This window comes from Ischnura elegans, chromosome 4 (assembly GCF_921293095.1).
Source record: "Ischnura elegans chromosome 4, ioIscEleg1.1, whole genome shotgun sequence".
NCBI lineage: Eukaryota > Metazoa > Arthropoda > Insecta > Odonata > Coenagrionidae > Ischnura > Ischnura elegans.
Window position 1 is genome coordinate 127,281,762 of NC_060249.1, and position 12,443 is coordinate 127,294,204.

Here is a 12,443-nt window from a genome sequence, read left to right on the forward strand (position 1 = left end):
CATCAACAAATCTTAGTTCTTAAATTAAAAAGAAGAACTTTGTGAAACTTAGTTCTCTTATGGTAGAAGACCTAAGCAGAAAAATAGGTACAGTAGAATCCTGATTTAAGGTTTTTCAGCGGGGACAAAATTTAAAACACTAAATGAGGACCTGCCACTTTTTTCAGATTTTAGGGTCTGTAATGATTGGAATGGCTTTATATGAATAAAAAATATTATTTTAAGCAACTAAAAGGTGCTGCATGCAGCAAGAAATTCATTGATTAAATGTTGTTTGCCAATTTAAGGTTGGATTATTTTTTTCAGGAATCAGCTAAAAAAGTGGGTAGTAAAAATAAGTATAATGAGAGGATGACATTTGTTTTAACGAAATATTTTAAGAAAATTATAATATTCGTCAACTTAAAAGCATTCCCACACGAAATATTGTTATGGAAATTAGTGATTCCATTTTACGCATATTTCAGTGGCCTCGAAGAAATTTTAAATTTTTTTCTGTAAAAGTGACATGTAGGTGGCTATAGCATTTCTAATATAATAAAAAGGTGTAAGTAGGTACTCGAAAAATCGTCATTGTATCAATAAAGATGAGTGAAATAAAGGGACAGTAGAATATCGCTAATCCCGAATTCTAAACTACCGAATATCTAGGAAAAGGGTGGTTTTCTAGAATTTTGAAAATTTAACGTTTTCTGTTGCCTCGGCGAAACGAGTGATTTATGAGCCTCCTATGAGCACATTTTGGATTCGAGGTCATCCAAAAAGGGAGAATCGTTTTTCTAGTATGCTTACAAGTCGATGGTGATTCAACTCGATGATAACACCATTTTCGTTGTCATATATCCGCGGCCTCATGCAGGTCGAATGGAGCTGGAAGAAGTTGCTTACTGATCACCTTGACTTCGTCTCACCATGTTTCTCGGCAGCTTTTAATAAAATTTGGTTGGACCTTGAACAACGATTAGCTAAACTCTGTTAAGTGAAAAGGTTTAATCTTCAACAGAACTGGATTTCATCTGAAAAATTGTCAGTGCCTCTGGAGTTTGGCAATTTCGTTCGAGTTATGATGTCGCAGTCAACCACCAAGGGATTCCTGCTGGATTTTCGTATTTTTCCGCGCTCATCTATTTTACTGTGATTATGCGGTGATGTTTTTCCAGCATGAGCGATTTATTTAGATTCATGGACCGAGATAGTCCGTCAAAACTCCGATTGTCATTCACTTTTGACATCAAATAGCACCAGATAAATATCTTTGAATCGACAGCGATGTCAACCAGCCGCATGTCGGTATATGGGCTCCGGGATATCTAAATTACGATGTAAAATAATATTGTTCAGTTAGGAAAGAATGCTTTCACCCACGATCATGACAGGGGAAACACTTCCTCGGCTCTTTCGCTGTTCCTCCGTGGAAACTGACCTTGGAATGGATTATAAAAAGAATCTTCTAGTGAATTGCACAAATGATATTGGGCCTCTTTTGAAAAGAGAAAGTAGCCGACTGGAAAAATATTGGGCTAACAATGAACTTCCCGTAGAGAGTAGAGTTGAAAGGGGCATAAGCCGTCAATTGAAAACATTTCGAGGAAACCATCATTGTAGCGGCCCTCGGAGGATAACTCGTGTCATCAGTCGTCATGTATCATCGAAGTTCACGAAGTGAAGGATAAGGTAGTTTGAGGATATCAAGGGATGACTTAGCTCCATTAGATCGGATCTGATACAAAAAGCGTCTGGTACGTATTTGGATCAGAAGGGGAGCGAAACATTACGAGAATACAAATCACCCAGCTTGTGAGTTGAAGGTCCCAGCGCTGCATTTGCAGAAGAATGCAGTTGAAGAAGCATTCCCCGGTAGATTCTATTGACTCTTGGTAAACTTTCATGAGACTCTTCTTGTTGATGAGCAGAAGTTCGAAGATTTGGATATCATTTGCATGAGCCGTCATGAAAAAACGTTAAATCGGGCCAAAAAATCTTGAGCGGGACAAATTTTTACGACCATAAATGCGGAAAAATGCAAAATGCAGAAACACTAAATACGGATAATTTTTATATTGCCCTAATAGGGAATGAATCGGGACCCAAAAAAATTAACGCTAAATGCGGTAAAACATTAAATGCGAAGACGTTAAATCCGGATCCGACTGTATTTGAAGAGATCTCAGTTTTTGATCCCCAAGAAGTTTTGACTACAGACGTGAACCCTGTCTAAAAAGACAAAATATTCATGGCCTTGAGTCAGTGGAGAATGAGAAGTTGATGTTGGGGTTGGGAGAATTACCGAAATTACACAAATAGCAAAATTCCCGGGGTTCAGTGGATATAATTAAAGCAATCCAGGAGCACAAATTGTCTGAGACATTGTTTGCATCTTAGTGCCTTCAAACAATTCGGACGCCCTCTGCAAATGTGGACTCAGAAAGATTTTTTCCTGCTATAGCACTGTGTTAACAGATAAGAGAACAAATCTGAAAGAAGACAACTTGATCACAGTAGCAATATTTCATTTGAAATTACAGAAATTCAAAAGGAATTTCTTTTCTATGTAAGCTGGATGTATGGATATGCAAAGGATAAAATATGTAAAATAGGTGAATTCAGTTATTACTCCATGTATATTATTGCTTAAATTATTCCCAGTCAATAATATCTTAAATTTAGGGCAATGGGTGGGCCACTGAAGGCATGGCTCTCAATGAACATCGATTATTTTGACGTTAAAGTAACACCGATTTCAGGGAAAAATAACATCGCTTTTGTAAAAATATAACACCACTTCTGGTTCTAAAATAACCCCACCTTTTGCCTGTCCCTAGTCATTACTTGACTACTGTTGCGAGAGCGGACGATGCTCTGGATCTCCACGCAAAGCTTATTGTAGTAATACTTGATCTCGGCATGAGAAATAGAAAGCAGACGACATTAGGCATTTTTTTTTAAAGAAAAGTTCGCCTGTATAATGTAAAAATCTTCATGTATTGATGTTGTAATGTAATAATCTCGTACGTGAGTTATCAATCGTTATGGTTTCATTTTAGAAGCAAATGTGTACGGCTGTTGCCGTAAATTAAGGTCTATAAAATTTTGCCCAATTTTTATGATGTTTAAAAACATTCAATTGACATACTCAGGGTTGTCTCAATATTCTCCGAGTACGCTGTGAGAAAAAATAAATGACTTAACTTCACTTGTCCTCTTTCTATAAATATGTGTATAGGATATATCACGGGAGATTGACGCCGTTTTCATGTAATTGTCTTCGGAGAATCTATCAAGCATTGTGATTTTTATTCACAAGGTATTGTTATTCAATGTAGCGCTCATTTTCTTGATTTTAAATGTGAAAAGAGTTCAGGAAGGTGCTCTTCCGAGAACTGCCCATAGTAATTGTAATTGTGACGACTTTTCCACAGATTGCAAACTACCCCAACTGCTATTATTTATTGGAAGTAAGGAAATAAAACTTTGTAAGGCTCACTGTTATTTAATTATGGGCACGACCCGGGTTTCGTAACTTGGTTACAATGTCAGGTGACTGATCTTGCATGCATCATACATTTATACACAAAGTACACAAGTGACAGTGAGGACATCTATAGCGTCTAGTCCAGTCAACCAGTTAGTTAGTTGCTATCATTTACTTTCCTCGTTACAACGCTTTCCTGGTTAGTATGTTCTTTTTTTGTGGTCCCTTCAGAAATGTACTAAACAAGTTCTACTGTATTTCATGATAATTCATTCCTATTAGTCAACTGCAGAAGCATTTATTGAGCAATTCTCTCACAGGTAACATCCAATAACATTTAAAATGATATCATGATGGCAAATAACAATTGGAAAATTGACGTTAACATTGTGTGAGATTTATTAAAATTCCTCAATAAATGAAATTAGGGATGAGTCGATTCCACTTTTTTTCGATTCCAATTCCAATTCCGATTCCTTCAAATCGATTCCCGATTCTCGATTCCGATTCCATCGATTCTTACTCCTTCTAACAGGTGGGATTTTAATTAATCGGTAGCATTGCTATCATTAAAATTTAAGAATTGAATGGAATAAAATAACTAGGGATGGACGGATCCAGGATTTTTGGAGCCTGATCTTTCGAATCGGATATTTTTGAATCCAAAGGCATTTTCAAATTCCGGTCATTAAACAAAGTCATTATTCAAGTTTATTCTGGGTACATACAATCAATGGAATGATTTTTAGATTTTCATACACATTTTAATATTTTTATAAATTAAAAATAATTTTATGGGCTTTCAAGTTGTTTTTTTAAAAACATCTTTACATACTCAGGGCCTAAACTGTTACGCTTGGGTTTGGAAATGAAAACAGGAAAAATCTTAGGATGAACCACTGACCAGTGGCGTAGCGAGAGGACCCCCCAAAATATAAAAACACAATTATTTTCCTTCATAAAAGGAAACAAAATATTTAAAAATAATGAATTTACAAAAATGAAAAATGAAAGAAAAATGTATCTTTGCAAAATGAATTTTTTTCTTTTATGAAGGGTGTTAAAATTAGTTTGAAACCCTCTCCTTTGTACCTTGTTGTTTAAAAATTTTCCCCCCTGGTTTTGGACCCCCCCTTAACAAAATTCCTGGCTACCCCCCTGCCATCGACTGAATTAAAATTTTCCTCACGCACGTTTCCCCCGAATTTTACTTTCTCATCGCATACGGACTTGTTTCACCCGAAAATGCTTCAGTATGGTGAGGTGGATTTAGCACATCTTCGCGATAATTTACGCCACAGTGCACACACACGGTTCGGTTCGGAGTAAGATTTTGCTTCAGTGACGTCGCGTCGGTGCTTTCAAAGCGAAGCCGGGCGCACTACGTGATATATGTAGTAGGCATTTCCAATCCGTCTCTAATTGTTTGAGGGGTTAATGCTGCGCTTGTTTCTTTGAAAATTGTGCTGTTTGGACAATTTTGCATATCAGTAAAGTCTAATTGTAGAATTGTTGATAGAAAACTGAGTGGCATTCAATTAGAGCTGAAAAATAAACAGAAATATCGTCAGGAATGCGTCTCATTTGGTCTAATTCTCTTTTTAATCTCATGCATGTCATCTTATTGTCGAAGTTATCAAGATATCTTCGGGCCCAGAAGTCACTCTCCTAGCATTTTTCGTCTAGAAACGGAGAATTGAAGCAGGTAGGCCAAAAAAGGTCTGTTGGTGAGACGAGGTAGGGATGAAACACGCTTCAATTGTTTTCGTGTGATTTGATATTTTCCTTAGAAGACAATGATTTATGATCCGTTTGATTACGGATACGAAAAAACAACAATAGAGGCACGGGCTGATGGACGGCCGAAGGTGGTTTTCTGAAATCCGCGACGTAGTTACTTTTGACGTGGTTATTATCCTACGGCGCTGAGATTCCCCCGATGATTGTTCAATCTCTTGGGAAGAGTCACACTATGTGCCAGTTGTATTTTGCCTTTTTTATTTTGTGGTTGAAAATCCTGGCCACGGCTGAAATTCTACTCGTAACCTCTGCGAGAGCTTTCAAACAAAACGGTTCATGAGTAGGACAAGAATCGCATGCGACGGCGCATTCGAAGAGGGAATCGGAACTCTTTCCACCCTGATGGGGCGTTGCATTCACTGAAGCTATTATTTAAAATTTCGGATCCAGATCCGATGTCTTCCGCGACTTTGGATCCGATGAAGGGCAATATCCGCAGATATTTGGGTCCGAGGTATCCGATCCGACCATCCCTAATAATAACAGTAGCCGCGGTGGCTAAACAATAATGTAGCATTCATTGCGTCCATACATACCAGAGCAGCCTGGCGGGTGCGCGGTGGCGGCCGTAGGCAACCTGTCGAGTCCGCCCGGAGGCCGCGGCGGCTTATGCCAAGCAAGTATCAACTTCCTCAAGGGTTGCATTGATGAAACTGGGCTATACAAACGCGAATGTGTCTAAATTTTGTATTTTTGACGCAGACGCGTGTTAGTCTAAAAAAAGTTACATATATAAAAAAACCCGCTCTCAGCGCGTATTTATAAGAAACTTTTTTCACAGGAAAACTCGCTCTCTGCACGTTTTTATTATCATCAGACTTCCAGTGCCATTCGAAATAATAAAAAATATATTTCGATCTAATATACTTTAAAATTGGTGGTCCAGATGAATTCTCCGAATGTGATTCATAATGCCACTCTTGCCGACATTTTCATGTTTCCGAGGCCTCTTAGGCATGTTCGTCGCAGCACCCGCGTGCCGGGCGTATCCTCCGCGCGCGCCAGGCTGACACCGCGGCCGCTTAGGTGTGTGCATGGGTGTGTGGCAGCCTTTATGCCCCAAATTTGTAGTCTATGCTCAAAACATTTACCTTCCTGGAATTGATGGAATCGGAATCGACTTTATGCGATAGATTCTCGATTCCGATTCCGTTCCCGAGAATCGGTGGAATCGAGAATCGACATTTGGAATCGACTCATCCCTAAATGAAATAGATATTATATGGTACCAATTTTTGGTCCCAATCAATCATGCGTGTTATTTCAGAAAGGTCTCTTTTCTGTCATTCTGTGTATGCTGCGCCTACCTAAATGAGATATCTTTTTAAACGTTGAATCACCGAATTCTGACAATAAATACAATCTCAGTCTCAAACTTCACTATTTAATTATTCACCCAATAATTTGCCGTAAAAGTTTTGATTTTTCCCTTTCAATGACTCTCTCGAGGTATTTCAACTCCTCTTATTTTTTATTTAATTCTCAACTTAAAAAAAAGGTATGTTTTGTATATTTTTGCAAGAAAACAAGAGTAAAAAAGTAGGTACTTTAGATACATGTGACATTTAAAACCCAATTACAGCATTTACTTAACGTACGTATTCTGTGATAGCCTTGTAAGCGAAAAATTTTTGCACTGGTTACCTAGTGGCTTCATACTGTCAAAAATTTTCTGTATAAGTGTAACACTTGAAAATGAATCAGTTATTTTATTAACTTCATTTTATTTTTGTCCCCGAATCATATAATGAGATCTTATAATAACAGGGGTAAGTTTCTTTTTGGTATGGGGTGTAAGGATTTCAGCTTCAGTTTTCAGACAAGTCATTGAAGGTGTTCTTGTTAGCTTCTGTAATTTATTTATGGTATAATATTTTAGTACTTGTGTTATTAGCAACTCGATGGCCTTTGAAAATCATTCATGAGGCTAATCTGAAAGTTGTGTGAATTAGATGTTCTTTTTCATGGTGGTAGAGTTGTGAGAAATGGTCCATGTATTCTCTCTCTTTCATAGGCTCCACCTTCATCCTTGGCGGAAGCTATGATCTTGGATACGGAGGCAGCCGTCATGGCAAACTTTGAGTTTCTGGCTCACACTGACGTGGACATGGATGACGAGGAGATGAGCGATCCTGAGGAGCCACCTGACGATGAAGCTGAGGAGGAAGAGGACGATGATGACGACGATGAAGATCATGTGAAACAAGCCAAGCGGAAGGCAAAGGTATGTCTACCCAATGTGCTGGTTGTCTTCCTACTCCATCTCATGTTAGTGGTCTGGCACCTGAGCATTCTCCTGAAACAAGGTCAACGAGTATTTTCATAACTCTAATGCTAAATCCTCTCACTTATATTTATGTCATAAAAATTGTCCAAAACCACAATAGACTTGGTCAAGAAAAATGATGTAAGCATAGCTAATTTCAGTTCATTTTATTAAAACGGGTCATATTGCAGCATGAAAAACTTGAGACAATTCATGAGTTGAAAATTGATAAGGAAAAAAATAACAGTGAAGTATGCATTTATTATTTATCATTTAAATTTCTTTCAAAGAATAGAATACTTTACGGAGTTGTAAGTCCTTTACCTTTGCTTTCAAAATATTTATCTATGTTCTTCCCTTAATGTTAGTTGGTCACTTGTGCGTAATAGAGATTGATGTCATAGGGCTCCTGAATGTGGGACCAGGAAGAAGCATCTTTGCGGGTGAATGTGAGTTTGCAGCTTTTGTGTCATGGCTATTGCCTTCTCCTTTTGGTGCAGAAAGGCTCAGGTTTTGTTTTGTCCCTTTTGTAGAAAATTGATATTTTGATGCTAATGTGAGAATTTTCACATCAATGGAAATATGTGTGCTGGGTTTATGAGAGAATTGATCTTCCTAGCTTTAACTGCCTGTGTTTGTTTACGCATGGAACAAAATGTCCCAGATAGTCTTAAACTGCCCCAAAGAATTACAGCATTTGATTTAAGAGAATTCAAATACATTCCTCCAATAGAAAAAATCAGGGTGATTATGTTTTATGTAATAGTACATAGTTGTATCACCACCTCTACTGTTCAATATCCGTTAGACTCAATTTATATTCTCTTCATTTATTGGGCCTCTGAGGTATGCGATGCAACATCCTCAAAAGAATTTGGACTAAGTGTGTTTAAATTGCATTCCCGTTGATCGTTTATTTCCTTACAGCTGACCACCTCTCCCCTTCTTCTGGAAGGGCTCTCAGAGGATGTGGATGCAGCTGCCGATGAAGTTCTGCATGAGCTCCATCTTCTAACAGAATCTGAGTACGTCTCTGGAGATTCGAGAAACCAGGGTGATACTACAGACTGGGGTGAGTAAACATGCAAATCTCGAGTCCTTTTTATGTCCAGCATCCTTCAATCCCCGCAGGGCTATGGTAGGAGGATGCATGTTTCTGGGGTATGATGTTGATACACTATCTGTGTACGCAGAGACATTGCTATGTTGCCTGGTGACAAAGTTCAGTGGAGCATTACTAATGTCATGTTTCCCACTAGGAATGGAAAGCATCGCTCCAGGAATTATGGTGGTGACTCAAGTTGAAATACACAAAGAGTCGAACCTCTTTCTAAGAAAAATCTAGTGCCCATGAGAAGTTTATTGATACAGAGGTTTTTGCTTGATAGAGGGTGATCTATCCCAATACAGGAAATGACTAGCTAAGGAACATTATTGACAGGCGCATATCATATTAGTTAAAAAAATTTTGGGCAATTTCACCACATCAATTTGCAGGTGGCCCCAACGTTTCCTGACCGATGCTGGTCGCTTTTTCAAGGAAATCACATAGTAAAAAGCGACCAGCATCAGTCTGGAAACATTGGGGCTAGCTGAAAATTGAAGTGGTGACAGAGCCCAAAAGTTATTGTACGAACATGATGAGTGCCCGCGAAAGTTTTAACAAATAATTTAGGTGTGTTATAATTTTGCTGGTGGTCCTGAGATAGGATGCTTTTGCATGACAAAAATAAGAAACCTTCGGCGAATATAATGATAAAATGTGTTTTCAATTAACATTTAAATTAAAGAATATACAGGCATCCCCCGAGTTACGTAAGAGATGCGTTCCGGCAGACTCTGCATAAGTCGAAATTTATGTAAGTCGAACATTTTTGTTTAGAGATTATGATCGGTGGGGTAAATTCTCAGCGGAGAAATGCACGGTAAATTCTCGGTGAAGTTTCATTCAATTTACTGCGATATTCATGAACTCTTCCGAGTATTATTTGATACAAAATCAATAAACATTATTATAGTCTGAGAGTTACATCTCGAGCATTGCCAATCAAAATGCGTAATATTATTCCCCGAATAGGGTAGTTTCCTTCATCAAAGAAAACGATAGGCATTGATTGCGATTCGTTACCCACCATTAGTGTATTCATGATACACAAATTATTTGGTTTTAGAAATACCGGTTTAGACGAATGGCAATGGTCCATTTTTATCCTCATTTGAAAAGGGCCAGATTGGTTCCCATGCGATGCCACTCCATGTGACGTCACAGGGACCTAGTTTTCTACACGAGAGGATAGGAGTTATACATCGTCTGAGGTTACCAATGCATGCATGAGGCACAGAGCTCAGGGAAACATGTCTTAATAATCACCTATTAAAACTGGCTAAGGTCGGAAAGTTTTCTTCGTTTGATAAGGTATTAATAAACCTTTTTTAAGCCAAGCCCTACCATTCAGCAAGGTACTCAGCTATCCGCTAGCATCCTGCGTCCTATCAGCGCTCAGAGCCTCGATCAAGGTCACTTCACAAGGAGAGAGGGGGAACCAGAAATGCGTCGCACGGACTTTCCTACTTCCGCGTCGCGTTTTTGCGCGCTTGAAAATTTTCACTTTTCAATTAATCGCGAAAAATAGATATCGTCATTTAAAAATCTAAAATCGCGAAATACGTACTCCAGGAGTAATAATCTTTCGATTTAGGCAATAAAAAAATAATAGGAAACCACCCTATTGACCGATCGCGTGGATTTGGGAAAGTACGGTATCTCAATGCTACAATGCTAAACTGAATACAGTTGAACCTCGATTTATCGTTTTTCAGGGGGATGGATGAAAAAAATGATGAATGCGGGGAAACGATCGATGCGGGAATGTTTGTCTGGGTTGCGTATGTCCTAGGAAACGCTGGATTTTTGCGAATTATGACATTCATTAATGGATTCAAAAAAGAATTTAGCTGATTAAAGGAATATTATTACTTAATCGAAGCACTTAGGTCATATTGTTGATTCGGATTATATCTCTTTCAAATATCCTAAAGGAACACGCTGCCTTGCTAAAAAATGTTTCACTCCACTCGGAATTTTCACTGCTATTACGCTGTAAAATTTCTTATCCATCAAATGCCATTTCAAGTACACGTGTTTACGAGAGAAATGTGCGTGTTATGCCTCAAACAACTGATTTCGCCGTCGAAGTGATTGGTTATGAGATGGATCAAGAAGGCCAAGAATAGTTTATTATTTGAAATGTTCCTTTCTTGCAATTAAATTTTTAATATGATTGAGGCAATGTGGCGTTAATCGTCAGCGGCACGCCCACCTGATCCTCGGCTTCTTCCCACTTCTTGTTTTCACCAGGGATCTCACTCTACCCCCACCCCTGCCGTCATGTACTAGCGGACATACCGAGGCGTGCTGTAAAATTCACACATTTCTAGCCCGGATTCTTTTCTTCGTCTTCAATTATTTTCAGTCCATCTTTTAAAGTTCTCACATGTGTGTAGGTTCGAAGATTTTCGCGGCGTTGGTTAGATGATCTTTCCTTTCTATTCGGGTTTTTTCACCGCTTTTGTTGTTTTTTAAAGACAACAGTTTCGCTGGCGTTACAGTCAGCGAAACTGTTGTCTTTAAAATACAACAAACGCGGTGAAAAAACCCGAATAGAATGGAAAGATCATCTTCTCACATGTGTCTTCGGAAGGGTCATGGTCCGAAGACAAATAAGAGTAAAACTAATAAAAATGAAACCGGACTCTATTGAACCCACACGGAAAACCCTCGCTGGTTTTAAGTCAACCCACCCTGGAAAGTACAGAACCACTCGTACGAGATTAAGTTCGGCACTAATGCTATCGTGTACGGCGTAAGCAGAGCTTACTGCAGAGGGTGAAGCATGACCATGTGACTGCGCAATGAAATTTTTTATCCTATAGAGAAGGCAACTTACCCACTCATTTCTAACAATAAGTTGTGTAGCTCTAGGTGAACAGATGAATTCAGATTGCTAGTAGGGAGAAACAAAATATCCTGACAAGACATCGCTTTGTTAGCACCTCAGACAAGTGAGACTTGTAGCATAACTCGTAAATTGTAACCAGACGCCCTGTTTTAAAAAAAAATCCGCATCAACTGCCGTGAAGCTCACAATCAGCTGCAAGGATATCGATGTTCGCCAGAAATCACCATCGTATTATTCCAACTATTTCCTTGCTTAAAATGGTTAAATAACATTAGAAATACTAAACACGACGTATTTTTTTTAATTGCGTGCACATCACTAATATCTCAATCTAATAAGAGTATAGTACCAATTACCGAAATTCATTTTTACACACCTTTTGGGTTAATCAGTGATTCATGCAGCAGTTGACCTCCAGAGGATCTTTGAAGCGAGTCAGCTAAAAAAAAGTCAGCGGTCGAGAAAGGGGGAAGGGTGAAAAAGGTTTCTTTTGTTCTCGAGTAACTTGATATTTTCTTTCGAAGCTAAGGTCTTCGTAATACGATCCCTGCTCGAGCTGGGACCGTTTTTTTATTTCGAAGGAGAGGAAAGCAAGAGGCGAGTGCTGAATGGAGGGGGATACCGGATCTTGGGAAATGCACTAATGTAACTATCCCACAGCACTCAGCTTCTCCCTATCGTATTTCAATCTCCTGGGGAAGATTCAAACTTTGTGTGTGTCGTTATTAGCCATAAGTAACACATTGTAAACACTTCGTCTTATTTTTGTCAAACGATGGATGCGAAAAAATTAAGACGGGACCACAATCTTCAAACGATCAATGCGGGAAAACGATACTTCGGGGAACGATAGATGTGGGAAAAAATTACATTTCTTTATGGAACTTAATTTGGGACCAGGAGCAGCAAAAGATGAATGCGGGAAAACGATGAAAGGGGGAACAAT

The 12,443-nt window shown here is 38.7% G+C and overlaps 1 protein-coding gene across 1 annotated transcript in view; it reads left to right on the forward strand.

Annotated features, from left to right (window-relative positions):
- LOC124158035 (striatin-3) overlaps positions 1 to 12,443 on the forward strand; it is a 73,775-nt gene that overhangs the window by 27,682 nt on the left and 33,650 nt on the right. Inside the window, exons 5-6 of the mRNA XM_046533189.1 lie at positions 7,287 to 7,496; positions 8,466 to 8,610. Coding sequence (XP_046389145.1) covers positions 7,287 to 7,496; positions 8,466 to 8,610 — 355 coding nt within the window. The remainder of the gene's footprint in view (positions 1 to 7,286; positions 7,497 to 8,465; positions 8,611 to 12,443) is intronic.